This window comes from Emydura macquarii, unplaced genomic scaffold (assembly GCF_026122565.2).
Source record: "Emydura macquarii macquarii isolate MOO-44397 ecotype Brisbane River unplaced genomic scaffold, CSIRO-AGI_Emac_v2 contig_1676, whole genome shotgun sequence".
In the NCBI taxonomy this organism is placed as follows: domain Eukaryota; kingdom Metazoa; phylum Chordata; order Testudines; family Chelidae; genus Emydura; species Emydura macquarii.
The window spans coordinates 25613-47326 of NW_027131813.1; the positions used below are offsets into that span (position 1 = coordinate 25613).

Here is a 21714-nt window from a genome sequence, read left to right on the forward strand (position 1 = left end):
TATTCCTGCCAGGTCTGGGAGCTGACTGATCACACTGTAATACCCCTTGTGTCTGGGATGGTGTATGTTTACCCAGAGGAAAAATAAACAAAAACAAAACACTGTGGCACAAGTCTCAGAGCCCAGGTCTACAGACTTAGGTTCACAACCTTGCTTAAAATAGCCATGTAGCCATTCCAGCTCCAGCTGGAGCTGAAGCTCTGAAGCATGGGGATGGGATGTGGTTGACAGCCAGAGCCTAAAGGTCTAAACACAGCTATTTTTAGCACCATAGCATGAGCCCAGGTCTTAGACTCGCTGTGAGTTTTTATATCACGTAAACAGATCCTAAGAGATCAGATGAACCAATCTCTAGATGTGAATGCTGGTGTACTGATGGCTGGGAGAATTTTCCATTCAGAAACTATGGAACTTGTTCCTTCCCTTGATTTGTCAGAACTTGAGTTTGCTGAACTTCAGCGCACAATAAAAGACAATGCAGAGTTTCAGAGATCCAGAGTTGTTGGATCAACATGGGGAGAGGGGGAGTGGCCAAACAAGAGGTTAGGTTCACAGAATATTAGGGTTGGACGGGAGCTCAGGAGGTCATCTAGTCTAACCCTCTGCTCAAAGCAGGACCAATCCCAACTAAATCTATTGGTTCTAAAACTATGAGTTCTATTCCCATCTCTGCCACTGACCTTAAGATGGATGACCTTAAGAAAGTCAGTGAATCGCTAAGGCTTAGATCCCCCATTTGTAAAATGCCCACCTACTTTTGAAAGGCACTTGTTGATTTATGAATGACTACATCAAATACCAAAGTAGTATTATTGGTAAATTGGTTATGAAGTCCCATTGCAAACTAAGCAGTGTAACAGGATAGTCTTATTCTCCTTACATAACATTATGGGATTTCTGTGTGTTGAGTAAAACTATTCAGCTAAAAATGAACGCTATAGCATAGACTTTGACATGTAAGCAGTTCATCATTCTCAGGCTTCCCAATCTCTACATCAACAAGGCAAATAAACCCAAAAGATCAGGACTGTAATCAATGGCATTTTTGAAAAAAAAAAAATCAATGAAGTAAAAACTGAATTAGTAGAATTAATGAGCTAATTCTGCAGCAATCAATTGTTGGGGAGTCATTAGCACAAAGTAGATGCACTCATTATGTCTGCTCACTTGCCATTTAAAAATCAGCTCAGAACCACCATGGGGCTTCCAGATGGTGAGATTACATCTCATTGATCTCTTAGTGTGATGGCAATATTTCATTAATGACTACATAGCCCCGCCTATCCCCATCTGTCAGAAGCAACTTTGGGAGGAAGGGAGCAACCAAAGCAAACTGGGGCCTTAGTGTTCACAATGATGCCAGAGCTAATTAACCTTTGATCCTAAAATCAAGCTCACAGTGTTCTCAGTTCAAAATTAAACACTGAATTTTTAAAGTTAAACAATGCCCCCGTGCCTTTTACAATTTAACAAATGACTATGTCCTACAGGCATTAGAAAAATCCAACAGGACAGTGCTGCTGCATTTCTGCTACAGCATTCATGCCTGTATTTCTCACGAAGAAGGTTTAAGAGATTTTAGATCTACAAGCAACATGATGTCCTGAGACTTTGTTCCTGCTTGGTGGATAAAGCATCCACCCTCTGGCATGGTATTACGGTACTGAGAATTTGGGGATTTAAGATGCCACAAAGAAGCCTTGGAATTCAAGCTTGATTTTCCTCTGCATAAGTTAAGAGAGTTTAGTGATGATGAAAGAACAGACTGATAACCTTGGTGACTAAACTGCACTGTCCTTTAAACAAGTACGGCACATGCAGCAGTGCTGAATCTACCCTGCCTCTCCAAACGCTGCCTCAATACCGACCAAGAGGCACCACCGCTAATGACGAAAGGTAGGTTGGTCACTATGCCTATTCAATATTTAGCCTTTACTTGCAAGACTGCTATCTTGTTCACTAGGAACTAGAGTGAGATCACTAATTCACTGTTATTTACATTATTTATTTTTACTGTAGTAGGACCTAGAGACACCAGTCATAAACTAGGGCCCCACCGTGATAGGCACTGTATGAACCCATAACAAAAACATGGACCCTGCTTTGAGGAGCTTACGTTCTAAGTAACATCGGCTACCAAATCATCAGTAATGACTTTTGGTTTCTAATAATCTGCTACTATTTTTGAATTAGCAACAGAGGTAGAAAGGCTCCATGTCTCTTATGAAACCCTGGGCTGTCCAGTCCTGTACAACAAGAAAACCCACTTAAAACAGTTCTATGGCACTTACTGAAACCTATTATTTCATGGGGTGTCAACAGTCAGCAGCAAAAACAGGGAATCCAGAAATACTGCTACAGATTAACAAGAACTGGGGATAATGAAGCATTTCTCCCTGCCCTACAATCTTTCCCAGTTTTTCTGTTTTGTTGCATTCTGTTGAATTCCTTGTGTCACATCTAGCAGTCTTTCTGTTTGGATGCAGCTTCTAGCAGAGCCAGTTAACGTCACAGGTGGAGAGGCTCATTTGAGAGAGAAAGACATTTATTATTTGTATTTCTGTATTGCAGAGGCCTCAAAGAGGACTCCTTTGTGCCAGGTGATGTGTACACACCGATGAGGAGAGGCAGAAGAGTTTACAATATATAACCCTCACCTACTTCACAAAGGGGTTTCTGAGGCTTAATGTTAAACAAAGAGTGCTGAGATCAGCAGTTAAAGGGGCTATAGCTACACTAAATGTTGTTATTCCCCAATTTTTCTTCTGCTTCTCAACTTCTCTGATGAACTGGCTAATGAAACAGGCCAGCAACACTTGACATCATCAGTTTCCAACCCCTACCAATCCAGAAGTCCACCCCTCCTTTCCTTCATCTTCAGCCTCTGTGTGCTCAGGTGTATAACATTCCTGGCCTGTGTCCAGGTTAATTTTCTACTTGACAGAACACAAATAGAAATGTGGTCTGGGGGAAACTGATCATCTTGCTGCACCGTAATTAGTTCGTCGCACAAAACAGGTCCCCACACTATTGAGATAAGACTTGTGTGTCACTGGAATGAGGAAAGCTGTATTTAGGTCTCACTGCAGGGACACATGAAACAATTGCTTCAACAGGCTACCTGTACTGGTGTGATTTAATAGATGTGGGCATGGTTGCAGAGATCTCCAGGCTCCACATCAATTATAGTATTTTAAAAGGCTACCAGAGATGGGTTTGGTCTTAGGCAATGCAGCACCCGCACTTTAAAAGGAAAGGGAACATGCTTGAGCACATGTGATTTTAATAGATGGACACTTGTGATAGTGGAATTTAATCTTTTCTTCACATTCCTCACAGAACAGACTACTTCTGTACAGAGATAAAGTATAATGAATCCGGTGTGCATTACTGATGCCTTTCTACTCTTTCGATATGAGTATAGGCAGACACAATAGCAATTATTTCAGGGTAAAGATTTCCTCTATGCAACAAGGAATTTTCTCTGAAAAATTAAATTTTAGGGTTGCTGTCTGAAAAACCAGCCAACAATCTTAGAACCATTACATGTACAATTTTGTTCATGTAGCTCTGGAAGTTTGTGACGTAACAGCTAGCATGAAAGATCAGAGAATCTTTCTACCCTCGGGCAGTGCTTGGACTCATAGTGCAGGGGAACTGAATCAACAGGTCTAACCTTTGGCCTTAACCACCAGGCTCACAGGAAGGGTAACAGATGGTGACACCAGCAACTGCTTTGGGAGTGGGCAAGTGCTGCTGTCCCTTTCCACTTTCACCAGCTGGCCAAAGACTGGGTGGGGGGGACACAGTCATCCAATCAGGCAGACACATCAGGTTACTCTACTCATGGCTGTAGCATACTTGCTCATTGCTGGAATAAAGGGGGCCATGAATAACTGGATGAGTTATCTCATCCTTTAGCACATAAGGCTCAGGTTGCAAAGTTAAAATGAGTAGCAGACACAGTACTGAAACCAGAGCAGTTGAGTCCCATTGTGCAAAGTGAGAAGAATAAGGAGCATCAGAACAAGCATGAATGCCATGTATACAGAGTGAAGCTGGAGGTATGGGATCTGTGCTGAAACATCCAACGTGCCTATAACTCCAACAGCTGTGAGTGGGCCAACGCTATCTAGTTTGGAATCACCTGGCTTTCACAAACTGAGGACACAAGTAAAGGGCAGACGAATCATAGCAGTGGACATGACTGATCTTATGCGATACATGCCTCTCCCTGCATTTTGAGGGAAGCAGTGTCAGGAGGGACAAGCACCAATGGTCCTAGCCAAAACCTTAACATCCCCTCCAACTTCAATCTCGTCTAATCTGGTGGCTAGATCAATGGCATTCAAGCTGCACTGTCAGGCCTGTCCGCTTCTATGTACTGTCACTGAAATAGATGGCAAATAGATGAATAGTATCAACATTGGGCTCAGTCACTCTGCTTTGACACACTTGTTCTTCAAGCCCTTCCAGCCAATATACCACCATACTTGGCAGAAGCTTCAATGGCAGCCAACAGACTTTGTGGCTCTTGCCCCAGGACCTCATCCACGACATCAGGTAGAGATCCTACAGCCAACTCAGCCACAGTGTGGCCCTAGACATTTCAAACATCAGTAATATCAGTCCACAATGGGCATCTTATGACTGCACTTGGTAAATGGCATGCCGTTACATGTGACTTGGGACTGCTGGTCAGAAATTCCCAGTTAAAAAACCTTACAGGAGGAAGCATGACACTTTTACAAAAGACAAGAAGAAGAAATGGCTAAAAAGCAAAAACTAAGGACTCATGAGGCATTAAGCTGGACACATCTTACGTGACACAAAATTACTTTTCTTTAGTTTTAACAGATAGAAGCACAAACACTGTAAAATATCAGAGGAAAATCAGAATTGAATTAACTAGGGGAGTTTGAAAAACAGCTAGCTGCTTTGACCCAGCAACAACACCACAATGGTGCTCCAATAATGAGTCATTAAAATCTCAAAACAGACTTAAAGGCACCAGTGGGTTGTAGGAACATAGGGACTGCCATACTGGACAGGGAGACTACAGGACCAGCACCCTGTCCCCCAGACTGGCCAGTTGTTTCAAAGGGAAATGCAAAAATCTCCAAAGTGTAAAGTAAACGGTTTGATCATGTCCTAAAGCAGGAAGGGATAGATCCCTTAAAATACTAGCTTTATATTAATTACAATATTTTCTGTACTTATTAGGTGGTACTGGTTCTATGACACTAGAATGCCTCTGGGGAAAAAAAAACACTCCTGCCTGGAACATCACCTGGATATGTATCTTCTATTTTATATGTGATTTTGAAAGGGTGATAGGAAAACATCTGGATCATTTCCCCCCCATCACTTATAGTATATGAAACTGCTGTATTTTAAAGATAAGGATTTCAAGTCCTGTAATATTATTGTCCACATGTTTCCATGAAAACATTAGTAAATTAAAAGCACACACTTGACTCTCACTGGTCACGGTTATTGTAAATGACAACAATCATTAACGGAATGGTGATATTATCAAAAACAATCAAGCTTCTGGTTAGAAGAAAGATCAAGGGACCCTGCTCTATGAATTTGTTTATCCACCTCAAGAAATGAATCTTACGCTTGTATCATTTAGGACAGTGTTTCTCAACCTTTTAAGTAGCAAGTATCCCCTAACGTCTGAAAATTTTAATAAGTACCCCAACACGCAATTTTCCACTCTGAGAAATACAATCTTCTTCCCCTTTACCGCTGGACGACTGTATTTCTCATAAAGCAGAAGAGTTCGGAGTTGTGCAGTGCTGTGTGGCTGTGGCAGATCACAAAACCCCCTGCTGTTTCTCACCTCCTTCCTCCTCCCCTTCCTCCATATAGGAGCAAAGATCAATGGCCTGATGGCGGGGTCACGTGGTGTTTTCCTCACACAGATGGGAACTTGTGAGGTATGAGCAGGCACTAGCAGCTCACCAGAGTGGATAGCAGCGCTCCCCAGGGCCGTCCCCAAGGGGGTGCGGGCCTGGGGCAAATCACACTGTGTGGGCCCCTCTTAACATTTTTATGCTGGTAAAATCTGGGGCTGTCATAATTGTCATTGACAAGTAAGCCTGCGGGTAGAACCTGGCTCCAGGACTGGGCAAGCCACTGGGCTCTCCACCTGGCTTTCTGGGCACCGGGCTTTGAGCCGAGGAGGGGAGCTGCCACCTGGGCAAGTTGCAGTTGGCTGCCGTCTGGCTGCTAGCCCGGGAGGTGGGCGACTGCCACCTGCTCCAAGCTGGGGCAGAGGAGGCTTCTGTGCAGGCTGCGAGCTGGAGATGTGGGCAGGCAGCTGTTGCCCGTCTTCAAACTGGGGCACAGGAGGCTATCCCTCGGCTCAGAGCCAGGACGCGGGTGGCAGCCACCCAGCTGTGAGCTCAGCTTGTAAGGCGCAGGAGGCTGCCACTGGGCTCCCACCTTGGAGCTGGGACCAGGCAGGATGGGAAGGCTGCCACCCGGCTGCCCAAAAAGGCAGTGGCTGCTGCCCAAGCCTCCGGCTGCTGCCCAGCATCCCAAAAGGCCGGCAGCTGCCACTCAGCTTCCCAGGACTGCAGCAGCTGCTGTCTACCTCCCAGCTGGAACTGGGCAGGAAGCAGGCGACTGCAACCTGGCTTCCCCAGAAGTTGGTGGCTGCCACTCACCTCCTTTCACTGGATTTTTCGCCGCGTACCCCCTGCCTGTGTGTCGCATATCCCCAGGGGTACACGTACCACAGGTTGAGAAACTATGATTTAGGCGAGTAAGCAAGTGAAGAGTTTAAAATCTAACAAGATGGACTATTTATATTTTCAAATTTCATGAGCTTATATCACAATTCAATTTCAGTAACAGCTCTGTGATCTTTTTAACTTCCAGTGACATTCTTAGAAGCAAAGAATTATTGTGGAAAATGAAACCTAGAATCAACCTTCGAAAAGGGAAGAAAAAAAACCCCACGATCTAAGCATTAGATATTTCAACTTGCATACAAGAAGATTTGCAGCTAAATTAAGCAAAAGTAAGGTACAAATATCATCAGATATACTGAGAATTTGCACTTCCAGAACATAAAAACTTCAACCGATGGACATCAGATACCCAGGTTGGTTTTTAGGGTTGTTTTATTTTGTATAAGATATATATTTTCAAATCAGGTAAGGATGCAAGTAAAATCAACACAAGTCAAGGAAAACATGCGCCTCCACACAACATAATTTCAAATGCTGATGAAACAGACATTTTAAAGCAGACCTCCTAAGAGCGCTGAATAACGCACTAATGCCTGGAGGTCCTACCATTCAGCTAACTGAGCCTGCAGACTAATATACTGCCTTGAATGAGAAAAGCAGAAAGGCATCACTCAGGCAGAAAATTACCTTAAATGAGCAATAGCTTCATGATAAACAAGTCACTCACATTCACTTAGCTCTGATCTAGGATGTGGGGACCAGGGGGCATGTCCTCTTTATTGTTATGGACAGGCAGCACACTTCTGGCGCTAAACAGTGACCTTGCAAGCTGAGACAAAACCACTCTGTTCTTAAAACGTGAATACTCAATGCTGTCCAGTTTGGCCAAGTGTTTAACACAAGATAGCAGCTGAGCAAGATCTCTTATAATCACTAACACACCAGGAGAAAAGCATTACAATAGTATCTGTTGGATCCACACTGTAGGATGACCACGGAATAGCGAAGGGTATTACTCAGTATGTGAAACCAGAATTAGTCATGCCACTCAACCCTTCCCCAACTCCTGTCTGTGCTCCTCCTTCCATGCACTCTCCCCTACACCCAGGATGTCCTCCCTGACATGGTTTGCAAAATCTCTCATAGTCTCTTCCTTCAAATCCTTCCTTAAAAACCACACTCCCCCTTCACAGTCAAATTATATCCTGTTCCCCCACCACGCCTACCCTCAAATGAAGTGAGAGAGAGAGACAAAATGGAGAAAAATTTAACTAGGAACTGCAAGGTAGATTATGTACATCATAATTCACTCCAGACACTTGATTCAGTTGCATCCCCTGCCCCATCCTTTGTTTGCTAGTCATTGCCTATTTGCCCTGTAAGATGCTTGGAGCAGGGACCTTGGATTCACACTTGTTTGCGAAGTCCCTAGGAGATTTTGGGCTCTACAGAAATAAGTAATAATAATAAATAGTAACTTCCATCCCCTAACATTGAAAATAAGATTTAAGCTTTTATGTCCTGTTGGGTTTTTTTTTAAGATTATGATCAGAATGTGAGAACATAATAAGAACACGAACGGTCAAGGAGGATATTTCACCTGAAAGAGAGCAAAATGCATCCTTCCCTTTAATCAGGAGACAACAATCCTAAAAACCAACTCAGAACAACAGGCAGCAGCAATGAGATTTCAGCTGCTACGCATTAGAAAAAGAGTTTGCTTAATGCTAATTAGCATTTTAAGGAGCCTAATGGATTATAATCTACATCTAATTTAACTTCCCCCAAAGGGCTGGTGGGTGCCATGCACTCTATTAGAGGTAAACCTTGAGCATCTGAGACTCTGGTGCAACGATCTGATCTCTATCTGTGGGCAAAAAAGCAATACCAGAATGTGCAACTTTAAGAAAAAGCCTTTCTTCCCCCCTGGGGGCTCCATTTCAGGAACCCCTTATTCAAACGGCTCCAAATTGGGATCACTGACCTTACCCTACATCTCCATGAGGCGCACCTAATTTCAAGGCAATTTGATTATCTGCACAGATTTTAGAGCACTTAGAACAGTCAAGCTTTATACAGCTAGCCGGTTTTTGAAAACTATTGTTTTCTGCTATAATACACATGCAGTCAGCACTACAGCTAAGAACATCCATTGTAATTAGGGGGAAATGAACATCAGAAAAAACTTCCTAATAGGGAGATCTATTAGACCATGGAATAGTCTCTCAAGGCAAATGGTGGAATTCCCATCATTGCTTGTCATTTTAAAACTGTATTGGACAACACTGTGTACTGGGGGATATGTCATAGAAAACAGTCCTGCCTCTAGTACCTAGGGGGATGCTCTAGATGCCCAATAGGCCTCTTCCTTCTCTGAAGAGCACTGTTTTTAAAATCCCCTGTGCTGATATACAGTCTTGGCCTGACATTATTAAAGGAAGTTTTCCAGCTCCTAACAACACTTAAAAATTGCAGGCATCCATTTTAGTCTCTTTGTTCAGTTGCAGTGATCATGGCTGTCAACTATGTTTCCAGGATAAATGTAACCTATTGTGGGGAAGGGAACTGGACAGTACAGGAGACTGCTTCCTTTTCCCACTTCCTTCTCCAGGCACGTTCAATAGTGACAGAAAATAGTAGCGTTCTGACATCTGCTCAGTGGCATTTGTGAAACAAAATCATATCTACACAGGAATCTTTTCCTGGTATAGCAATGTTGGGTTGAGGCATGATTTTTTTTTTTTTTTTTGGGCAACATTTTTATACCAACAAATGCCCTAGTTTAGATGCAGTTATATTGGCATAAAAGTTTTTTTTTTTTTTTGCCGGTACAGCTTATTTTGCTCAGGGAACTAGGAAATTATGCTAGGATAAGAGGCATACCGGCAAACCTTTTCTAGTGTAGACCCTGGTCCCAACTGCTGTGAGATAAGGCCATTCGCCTTAATGGTTTGTCTTTTCATCCCTCTAACGTCATGATTAGTAGGACACAATCGAAGAAAGGGAGGGCTGAGAAAATGAGAGACAAGAGGAGCTCATAGTGAGGAGTGAGGAGAGGTGGGGCAGGTGATGGCCTAATTACTTTAGCCTATATTCTCTCTGTCTCAGCACAGCCTTTTCCATGCACCAAGTATATTCACTGACCCTGGACTGGAACCTAAGTCTGAATGTCAGGATTTCACCAACACCTGCCCATATCAGATCCCTCTTAGTAAAGGGTTGCCTCCAAGACATAAAGAATCTCTTTCCTCCCATAATTTGACTATATTTTCCAGCCCTCGGTATTATATTGGCTTGGGCTATGAAGTAGCTTCTTAAGTGATTATTCCTCTGTGCTAAAGAGCACAGCTTTGAGAAGAAGATAATAGGAACAGTGATTGTTAATAAAATGGTTCATCACAATGTTAAGGTTACTAATTTAGGCTATCGTCAAGCAAACTGAATTACACTGCTTGAGGAACAGCCACGCTAGTTCAATAATTTTTGCTGCAAATATGAATATATTTGTAAAAACATTAGTCTAGCTGCTTACTGAAAAAAACATGACATTATATTATGACTATGCTCATCATCATTCCAGGATGCAGAATTTACACTGTGCAGTGTGTTGGCACAATGAAAGAATACTAAAGCATCTGCAAAGAACAGATGCCTTCCAGCTGTTACCTGGGAAATGTTATCTAGTGAAGTTCAGTTCTCCTGATGGGTTTTATCTTAAATAAAAATGCAGCTGGAATTCACTCTTGCATTAGAGACTAACCCTATGTCGCTAATTTTAAAAATCTATTTTGAACCCAATCCAGGTGCACACAATACAGCGGCAAAATTATCCACCATCTCACTGCAGTGTTAGGCTGCCAGCATCCGTAACAAAATTTTGATTATGTCTAGAAAGAAGCTTTCAGCTGTGAGCTGCCTTTGAAAATATTTCTCAGCAGGTCTGTCTGGTTAGTGGTATGGTTTTTTATTTGTTTGTTTTCCAAATGCTTGGTCCATTGGTTCCCCAAACTTCCTTGTCCTAACCCCTCACTGAACAATGACAAATTCCCAGGATTCTCCTTTCCCTTCCCCATGGTTTTACATTTCTTCTAGGGCTTTCCTTTCAACTTCTTTTGAAGAGGTGCATTTTTCTGCTTTTAAGAAAAGAGATAAGGTAAGTCTTGAAGGATTGAGTGTGTTTATAGTAGGATATAGAGCCCTTCAACTCTAGATCACTGGTTCAAATCCAGCCCGGGGTTGGTAGTGACTGACAGTCATTACCATCCGATAACTGCTCAGCATCCTAAGTTTAATGAATTGGGCATCTCGGTCTAATTCCTATAGGCCAGATATCCACAGTCACAAAAACCAAACCTAGAATTGGTAGTAATAATAGCCTTTATTTGTAGTCTCCATGGACAGTACAAGGATTGAATAGACCCTGGAGAATAACCTGCTTCCACTTCTGGATGTGATCCTTTTGCAGCAAGGCAGAGGCACATGGTCAAGATAGGGCAACTAACACTACCATTACCTTTGCTATACATGCTCCCTGGATAAACAGGGTACTTAGAACTTCTCTAAAGTGCATATGGTGCATTTTACCAGCACTAAATTCAGCCATAAGGAACAAAACGCAATGGGAGGCGAGCGAGAGAGAGAGAAGAAAGAGTGAACTGGGCTACATATCAGGAGAAAATTCTATGACACTCTCAATGGTAGTCTAAAATACATCACTTATTAAAACTTCAGTGTGTAATAGCCTTCTGGTTAATAGAAAAGTAACATATAATTTGGGTGATCTCTCCCTCATGGTCCATATTAGATGCTAATTCACAGACTGGTTGAGAGACTGCCAGCTCCCAGTGTGCACTCAGGGGAGTCCCAGGACTACACTTTGAAGTGAAGTCTTGCTTGTCAGGACTGAGATGCTTTGTTAAGGCTCTCTGGGGATCTGCCTGCACTGCTGTTCCATCATTTTTAGAAATACCAAATGTATTTATTTTTCTGATAAATAATGATCTCCAAATTAATGCATCAAAATATGGAGATGCTGAAGAACTGAATCCTTGATGTTTGAGTACCTGTTACTGATTGTCTTCAATAAAAGACAACTAACAAGAGACACGTGGGAAGTGCCACGGGTAAACCCGTACCAGGGTGCAATCCATGACTAATGCTGTGGTATGATTATGGTTTGCAGTACTGAAGTTCTTAATGAGCTTTGCCTTTGAAGATTTAATAACCAGTATAATTTGGGACTGATCCTATACTACCTAAGGCAAGGTTTCAATGCATACATGACAGGTAACAGCACTTGGAATGCAGTGCTGCTCTCCTTTGGTCTGCAGAGTTTTGGGGGCTGGTTGTTTTTTTTTTTTAAATAGACTTTTTTTTTTTTTTTTTGGTTCAGAAAGGATTATGATAATCTAGTCAGGCATCCTGCGTAACACAGGTCACACAATTTCATCTAGTAATTCTTGTATCAAGCCCATTACTACTTCTTGTAGTAGAGCATAGCTTTTAGATCATCATCCAATCTTAAATTTAGACACTTCAGGAGATGGGGAATCCACCACATTCCTAGTTAAAGGGCATTTCATCCTAATGGATTATACCAAGAAAGCACTAACTACCTGGAACACTATCCCTATGTCACAGAACCTGGGGGGCTCTGAGGGAATGTAACAGTCATTGAATCCAAGCTCCACCCTAGACACTATGAGTTTGGATCCAACCCAGGGCAAAAAGCAGGCATATTGTTCCAGTCTGCTTCTATCAAAAAGGAATTTTATTTTGGGAAAATGTGAGTACAGAAGAATATTGGGAACGTACTGAAACTATGTTTCTAAAAGAAAAACTATACAAGCAAATACTTGCTGGCAGTGAAGGGTAATTAGGGGTAGAGGAGTAAGTGGGAACCGAAGGGGGGAGGCGGTCACAAGGAGTAGGAGGGAAGGGATAGGACCCTGGAAAGGGAGATATGAGGTTGAGTGACATGGGGACTGGGGAGAATAGGGGCAGGGGCACCTGTCAGCCCCACATTCCCATCCCGTGTGTCATGATCTGGGGGGCCCCTAGCCCATCTACAGGAATGTGACCCCCACTTGCCTTCTCCCCCCTAATGTGAGCTGAGATCTGGGGGTCTCTGGTTCCTGCCCCCTATATGTGCGCCATGCTTTGGAGGCCCCTGCTCATCTATAGCAGTCTGCCTCCATCTCTGACCCCACCCCCATATAAGCATGTTTGGGGGGCTTGCTCTTCTGAGGGGACTGCAGCTCCCGTGACTTCTGGCTTCTGCCGCCCGCAGAGGCGGGGCTGGAGCAGCTGTCAGACTCAGCCCAGGAGCAGCGGCAGAACTGGAGCAGCAGCTGGTACTCAGCCCTTGGGGCTAGAGCAGTGGCTGGGGCTGGGTCCGCAACCCCTGGGGCTGAAGCAGCCCACACCACCACAGGAACAGCCTCCAGTGGGGGTCCCACTGTTAATCCCGCTACCCTACTGGGTATATAAAAGTCAGAGACAGATTGCAGGCTTCTGTGAATTTTTGTTTATTACTCACAACCTGTCCATGATTTTTACTAAAGTACTTTTACTATATAGGGGGAGGTGGGTCTGGCCAGGTGTGTGGGGGAGTGGCCCAGTTTGGAGGAGAGGCAGGCTGGGGTTAGGCAGTGGGAATGAGGGGCCCAGTTCAGTGTGCAGCTTGGGCTACATACTTAAGGCCACGTCTGAGCTATGTAGACTATAATAGTGTAGCTACAGTGCTGTAGCTACTCTGACATAACTCCACAGCATGGATGCTGCCTACACTGGTGGAGGGTTTTTCCCTGTCACTATAGGCACTACAGGCTCCCCAAGCAACGGAGCTCAGGTGACGGAAGCGCTCTTCCGTTGCCTTTGCTGCATGTGCACCGGGGGTTAGGCTGGCATGGCTATAGTGCTCAGGGTGAGGATTTTTCGCACTTCCGAGCACTGTAGCTATGTCGACTTACAACGTAAGTGTAGACCAGGCCTAAGGTAGTGCATGACCTCCCAGTGAGCTGCTGCCTGTAATATGTGTACGCAGCAGCACATGGCGGGAGACAAGCAAGGAGCAACTTCTCATATGTTTATGGCTTTCACTTATTACTCCACAATTCAATTGTTACACCTATCACAGTGAATGCAGCTGGAGCGCATATAGATAAATCCCAGCGGCTACTGCCAGCTCAAGGGGGCAGAGTTAAGGTTACATGAGCATTCACCTTAACTGTACTTCCTGGTGTTCACAAGTCTGAGTTTTGCTGAACTCGACATTCTGCAAGGGCACAGGCTATCACCGGGCAATCTTAACTCTACATTAACAAAGTTTTTTGTTATTTAATTTTATTAGTAAATTAAGTTTTGAAGAAGAATTAAGCAAAGATACCTGAAATGACTGCAATTTTCCATGACCCATGCTCTTCTTTGGCTATCTTTTCTGCTTCCTCCATTAGCAACATACCAAATCCCTAGAAAGGAGGAAATGAGAGAGGAAGAAAAATATAAATACTGTTAAAAAAAATGTAGGCACTCAGAGAGACACAAAAGCTTTGTATATTGAAACTAAAAAACTTAGTGCAAAGAAAGGAAAAGGATAACAGCCTGAGAACTTAAGAAGAGCACTGCAGCAAACATTAACCTTCATAATGGTGAAACGCTCAAAGTTTCTTATGATCAATAGAAGCTCATCATAGGTATAAATTGCAATTTTCTTTTAGAATCTTTTAGCATCTGACTGCTTCTTACTGTCAAAGAACAAGGCTAAAACCATTGATTTACTCAACCTGGTACATGTTTCCTAGAACTACCTTGAGAAACAAGCTCCTCCTCCCCACACTGACATTTCCTCTGTGCTCAAAAGAGAAGCAGGAAGTACTATCTAATGATTGGAATAAAGGAATGCAAGTCAGAATGACTGGGCTCTATTCCAGATTTTCCAACAAGTCACTGATCCTGAAGTAGTCCTTTAAATTACGTGCCTCACTTTGCTCATTCATAAAATGAATCTACTTGAGATGTTTATATGGCCTGCCCCCCATCAAACATACTATTTAAGTACCTGACAATCCTGAAGGTATTTATCCTCATAACACCCTGTAAAGTAGGGGAGTACTGTTATGACTATTTTACAGAGGGTGAACTGAGGCAAAGAGACTAGGTGACTTGCCCTTGGTCACCTAGGAAGTCTGTGGTAAAGCAGGGAATTGAACCTGGGTCTCCCATGGCCCTGGACTATTCTTCCTACATCATGTGGTACTGAGAGGTTTAATGTTTGTAAAGCATTGAGATGCTAAGATGAAAAGCACTGTAAAAGTGCACAGTAATCACTCTGGGGTGTGAACCATGCCTTTTTTTATATTGGTACATGTCCTAGCCCAGAGTTGGTGCTACTGGAAGCAAATAAAATAGTGTTTCATTACAAAGGAATGTGAGAGGTCGAGCTTGGATATTAGGAAAAGCTTTTTCCCTAGGCGGGTGGTGAAGCACTGGAATGGGTTACCTAGGGAGGTGGTGGAATCTCCATCCTTAGAGGTTTTTAAGGCCTGGTTGACCAAGCCCTGGCTGGGATGATTTAGTTGGGGTTGGTCCTGCTTTGAGCAGGGGGTTGGGACTAGATGAGGTTCTGAGGTCCCTTCCAACCCTAATCTTCTATGATTCTAAAGGAGGAGCCCCTTTACAACACAATTCAACAACATGGTAAGACTGTTCCCTACACTCTCTCTGAGAACCGAGGGGATTAATTCATCTCTAAAACACAGATGCAAGAATTACACTCAGATCTTTGTTCATCTGTCTTCCTGATAGTGTGAGAGGAGTTGGGCTGAAGTGAAGTTGAAGGGTATATAATTCAGTCCTAAATACACAAAATACATACAAGGTATTTAAAAAAAATAAAAAATAAAAAAAAATCTTCAATCTAACATTTTCTCCTAATCAAAGATTGTACCTACCAGGGCACTTTACTATTCAGAGATGGGAAGAACACTTTCTGCTTAACATCTTGAGCGCTGGTGGCTCTGAATCTACCAAAGTAATAAATGTTACTACAGTGTGCATTAGTGCGTCATATGCCTTGAAACCTCAATTTCCAGTCTATTTTAATTTGTTTGCATTTGACTTGATTCAATTGATTTTTCTTTCCCTTTGCTTTTTACTTACGATGACCACTTTTCCTACTGTAGGTTTTGAAATGTTAATTATTCTGTAGTTGAAGCATTCATTGTTTTTATGGCTGCCGCCTCACTGCCCCAGGTCATCACCGTCAAACAAAGTGTTGCATCCTAATGCGTTTACACAGGGAAAGATTATTAAATAAAAGGAAGTTAATTTAAAACATCAGCCCTGAGGCTTCCTGGCACAAAGAATAAATTGATTACTTTTTTCTTTTTTATGTTTGATCTAAAGGCTAAAAATTTTCCAGCATAAGATCAAATTCACACTCTTCCTACGGTTAAACCAAAAGATGTTATATGTAGCAGAAGGATGAGGCATGTAATTTTTATGAGAAAGTCACTGGAATGAAGTAGTGTGAGAAAGCCAGTGCAGTGTACTTGCATTCCTCTTAGATCTTAATATATTTTAGGATACATGTGAAATGGAGTCAGGAATTTTTCCACAGCTCAAAACTACTGACCAATCAGGCAAGAATGGTAGATTTTACTAAAGAATTTTACCAGATCATTTAAGCTGATATAAATTTTTCAAACTTGAGATGAAATCTCCTATTTTTGGTGGTAACAATGTATTTAACATATGCTCCATTTAAATAAATACCACAGATGAAGAAGCAACAAAAGATATCACATTCTCATGATGACTATTTCATTTTAGATTTCAGAACTAAAAATCTCTTGAACTGCATGAAGTTATTTAAAAAAGCACAACAAAAACATGGAATTAATTTTTGTCTTTCATTTTTATTCTACCCACCACGCAGCAAGCTACGATACTCTAAATATGATGCAGAGATAGCAAAGACATTTCAGAACTATGGGTGTTCAGTATCTGAAGGCTGAAGTAGTGTCAGCATAAATGAGCCTATATCAGATGGGTGTGCAGCAACAGTGACAGAGTACGCCCACGCTTTCAAACGTGAAACAGCCATAATTGCACACGCTTGACTATATTAGTGAAAGTTTATTGGCAGCAGGAATTTAATCTACTAATACAAGATGGGATCAAATTCAATTCTGGTTCTGTTGCAGCAGATTATTCACTAAGTAATTGAATGACCAGTCTCATCAAGATTGTAACAAATTTTTCTCAATCTTTCTAACAAAAGAGTTGGGCAGGATGGGGTATAAAAGAAGACAATCAAGATTACTTAGGATACCTGATGCTGAAATTTGGAAGGATCACGACTGCTCACTGGAACCACGCTACCATACACATGCAGTTCTCTAACGATGGAAACACCTCCCTTCAATTCAGGTCTGAATGACTCCTCTGAACACTTTCGCAAACGCAGAAGGCCAACCAGAATATCCTGTTCTGGATCTTCATAGGACAGGAAGGTCTCCCAGCCACCATTGGCCACATAGTCTCGTCGAACTAACTCAACCTTTTCAAAGAGAACAAGCAGGGGAGAGGAGAAGAAACCTGTTAAAAAATAATTGGGCAACATGCTGAATAGACCAAAACCAATTTCATGGATCCATAAACCGCTATGGGTCTGAAAAAGTGTGAAGTGCTTTCTTAAAGCCCAATTTAATTTTAGATGGATTTTAGCAGCATTGAATAACAACTGAAGGACCTACTATCACAATCATCCTAAAGACAAAACATGTATCATACTTTATGAAAAATACATTTGTGTAGATGACACCATTACTCTTCAGTGCTGAATATTTCAACCCATAAGGCACTGAGAAAATGCCAGTCACCACAGTAGCTAGGTGTTGTATAAGGTAGAAATAGAAGCTTGGATCTCTCTCTGGTAACGTAGTCTTCATTGGTGCTCTAAGAGCATCACAACTAGCAGCTCCCCATCTCCAACCAGAGATCTCAAACATCTAAGGGCAAATTCAGACCTGACTACAATTGCGTTGCTCTGGCTTCAGTACTGTTAGACTTGCTGACAGCATGTGAGAATTTGGCCCCTAGTCTCCACTGCTTTGGAAAGGAAAAGTCTCTTGCCAGCAATGTAATCTGGGACGTCTAATTAGCAATAAACTGCTTCTTTGCTAATCTGTCAGTGAAATGTCTTCAAGTGATCATGACCTCTCATTAATATAGTGCCTTTCATGCATACAGATTCAAAAACACTTCATAAACATTTCCGACTGACTGTATACAAATGCTAGGCTGATCTTTCCCACATCTATTTCCCTGCCAGTACAGAGCAGTACTGTTCTCTATGTACACTTTCTAGTGCCCTGTCCAGCCTGTTTTAAAAACTCTCAAATAGAGGGCTTTGGGGATAGGATTCCCTCTGAACACTTTCCAACTCATCACCACCTTGCTGGTAACATGATACGCACAAATGAGTGCACTATTTCAAGATCTGATCACTCAAGAGCCAAATAGTGGATTCTGTTACCTCTCTGCTCCATAACATCAATATGCCTTTGTGTATGCAATCCAAAATTAAATGGGCCTTTTACTTATTACACCAATAAGGTTCACTTCATCCAGCTCTGAGATGAGGCTGGTCAAATGGAATCTTTGCATGTGAAAAAGTTCAAATGGATCTTCGCACCTGTGCAGAATTCTCCAAGATTTACACTATCATATAACATGATACAAAAAGGCTGGCTCAGACTCCTATAATAAAAATGAAGGTTACTTGGAGCTGGACTCTACATATTAAAACTCATGGGTTTTGTTGGTCAGAGCAGCCCATGAGAAGGCACATGCAGAGCACTGCCAGCAGATCGAGCGAAGTGATTATTCCCCTCCACATGGCACTGCTGAGCAGTGGAGTACTGACGGGGGGTGCAGGAGCCATGCACCTGGGCACTGGCCAGGGGAAAAGGGGGCCGGCCAGGCCCTCCTCCTTGGAGCTGTCCCGTTACAGGCAGTCAGGTCGTACTCTTGTCCTCTCCGCTGGGCACTAAGAGGGAGCCCCAGAGACCAGAGCCCGTCACGCCCCACAGTGAGGGGAGAGCAGGAAATGGGCCCACAGCCCTCCCCTCCCCCGCGGGGTGCTGCTGATGCTGCTGTTGGTGACGACAGGGGTGAGTGGGGGAGAGCAGGACACGGGCCCACAGATCGCCCTCCTGTGGGGTGCTGCTGATGCTGCTGCCGCCGACGGTGGGTGGGGTGGGAGGGCACCAATCTAAGTATGACCCCCCAGACACCGGAGACCCATGGTACGCCACTGGTGGTGAGGCCACATTTGGAGTACTGTGTCCAGTTTTGGGCCCCCCACTACATAAAGGATGTGGACAAATTGGAAAGAGTCCAGCGGAGGCCAACAAAAATGATTAGGGGGCTGGAGCACAAGACTTATGAGGAGAGGCTGAGGGAACTAGGCTTGTTTAGTCTGTGGAAGAAAAGATAGGAGATTTGATAGCAGCCCTTAACTACCTGAAGGGGGGGTCCAGGGAGGATGGAGCTAAGCTGTTCTCCGTGGTGGCAGATGACAGAACTAGGAGCAATGGTCTCAAGTTGCAGTGGGGGAGGTCTAGGTTGGACATTAGGAAAAAAGTTTTTCACTAGGAGGATGGTGAAGCACTGGAATGGGTTACCTAGGGAGGTGGTGAAATCTCCATCCTTAGAGGTTTTTAAGATGAGGCTTGACAGAGCCCTGGGTGGGATGATTTAGTTGGGGTTGGTCCTGCTTTAAGCAGGGGGTTGGACTAGATGACCTCCTGAGGTCTCTTCCAGCCCTAGTCTTCTATGATTCTTTGACACTCAAAGAACTAAAAATTGGTCTAGCGGTCCTATTGTTATTTATATAGCAGCAACAATATGATCAGAGTTTAACCAAAAAAATAAGAGAACAAAATTCTTACTCTGAAGAGCTTACAATCTAAAGCCTGGATCTTACAATGAGTTCCATGCAGGCAGAACCTATGCAGAGCCATTTTTAAGACTGGACCTAAGTTAAAGACTCACTCATTAAGCAGTTTTTAATAACTCACAGCTAAAGAAAGAAGGCAGAAAATACTATTCACATAGCTAATCCAAAAGGCTTTAGATTCAAAGTTTTGTGAACTCTGGGCTTTCTAATTAAGGAAAAGCAATGCAATGGAAGAATGTGTCTCACTTATTATTTTTATATCAGTAACAAGTAGAACTCCTTTGTCCTCTGTGCTGCCCAAACACAAACAGCCCTTGCCCTTATGAACATGTCATCTAAAGAGACAAGACAAACCTGGAAGAAAAAACTGAATTATAAAAATCTCCAACTTTAATAGAAATTTGTATATTGTTCATTTTCACAGTACCTAAGCATTTGCCAGATAAATTAAATCTGCATAGCAAGGTTTCTAATGGACTCCACAGGGTCTTCTGCTCTGTCCTCTTCCTTAAGTAAACATGAGACTCTATGTGGGTTGAATATAAAGCTACACTTAACACATGTATGTGAAAAGCTAAAAAAAAGAAAATCTACTAAAGGGGCCTTGATGGCTCAGGAAAACAGAAAAGATATACAGAGCCTTTCACTTCTAGGTTGTTGGGGTGAACCTGGCACAAGCTAGCTGTGACCATCTGAAGTGACTGATAGCTAGTGACAGTGAAATGAACTGGTGGTTTTCAATCCAGTTCCTAGAGTACAAGTGTCCCTGTGAAAAAGAGAACTGACACTGATTGGTACCTTTGCTGATAAAACTTGACCTTAATATTAGGACAAGTGGCTTATACAGAATGCACTTTTCAGGCTATATCTTCATTGCAAAAATGGTGGGATTTTACATTGTGATAACTTCCTTGCTGCAGAATCCTAGCAGATACAAGCCACTCATAGTCTGCTAGTCAAGATAAAGTTTGGGGTGGGAATATGTATAATGTTGACCTCAATTAGTTACATCGAGATTAAAAACTACCTATGCCTCATCTCCCCTAGAATTCTACTTCGAGATAGCTATCTTGAGTCTAAAACAACCCCTTCCCCCTTTTCTTCCTTTTTTTTTTTTTTGTTCTGCAGTAAAGGCAGTTTCCATCTTCCCTAGAGGTAAAACAAAACATTCACTTCAAAGTTAGAAGGGCTAATGCAAACTCTGCTACACGTTATGACCATGCAGTTCCTGTTCTGTGACTAAATGATGGAGTTCAGTCTCTAAAGCTATCAATCCAGCAGTAACATTCACTAGCAATAACATTCACTGGAGATTTTTTTTTTAAAGGCTATTAATGACATATTACAACTACAAACACTTCAAGGCCATTTTCAGAGTAAACAAATGCCTTCTCTACTGCTAGTGGGAAATGTTATCAATTGAACAGAAGCCCAGAGGTAGCTTTGTGAATAACTAACCAACAGTAAATATTTTCTATTCCAATGGATTTTTAAAAACCAGTTAAAAATAACTTTAAAAGCAGTCACATAATACATACATTATATTAGCCTTCTACAAAAGGAAAGATGCTATATAATCTTAAGTGATTTCAGTGAACAGTTTAATTACATTAGATCTATTACGATCTCCTTTATCAAAGGAATAGTTTATTTTTAAAGGGAAGGGAAAAGTCACTTCCTCAGACCAAGTTATCAAACCCTGCAGGCTGATGTGTTCTCACTCACTTACTAAATTTTCAAACAAGCCTCTTCATGCTCTTTCCCAGGCTGCCCCTCATGCCTGTAAACATCTGCACAACTAACTTATTGCCCTCTTTCACAATCCTCCTCAAAATTTTCCTCTGCCATGAGGCCTACAACAAACTCAGCAATGGCTAGGTTGTTGGTGGACTGAGACCACTGTCTTTGATGCTGACTGATATTGTCTCCTTGTACTCCTCTGTCTGCATCTTTCATCTCTTGTTTTATACACAGATTGAGCCTCTAGGGCAGAGGTTGTCTTTTTGTTCAGGGTTTGCACAGCTCCTAGCACAATGGGTTCTTAGA

The 21714-nt window shown here is 42.5% G+C and overlaps 1 protein-coding gene across 2 annotated transcripts in view; it reads right to left on the reverse strand.

Moving 5' to 3' along the window:
- ELP3 (elongator acetyltransferase complex subunit 3) overlaps positions 1 to 21714 on the reverse strand; it is a 138057-nt gene that overhangs the window by 16761 nt on the left and 99582 nt on the right. The window contains exons 13-14 of one of the 2 annotated variants that reach the window (XM_067556155.1): positions 17038 to 17265; positions 14092 to 14173 (exon numbers count right to left, since the gene is read on the reverse strand). In XM_067556155.1, the coding sequence (XP_067412256.1) occupies positions 14092 to 14173; positions 17038 to 17265 (310 nt within the window). Of the gene's footprint in view, positions 1 to 14091; positions 14174 to 17037; positions 17266 to 19910; positions 20023 to 21714 lie in introns of those variants that run through there. The other variant, XM_067556156.1, reaches the window with a different exon arrangement.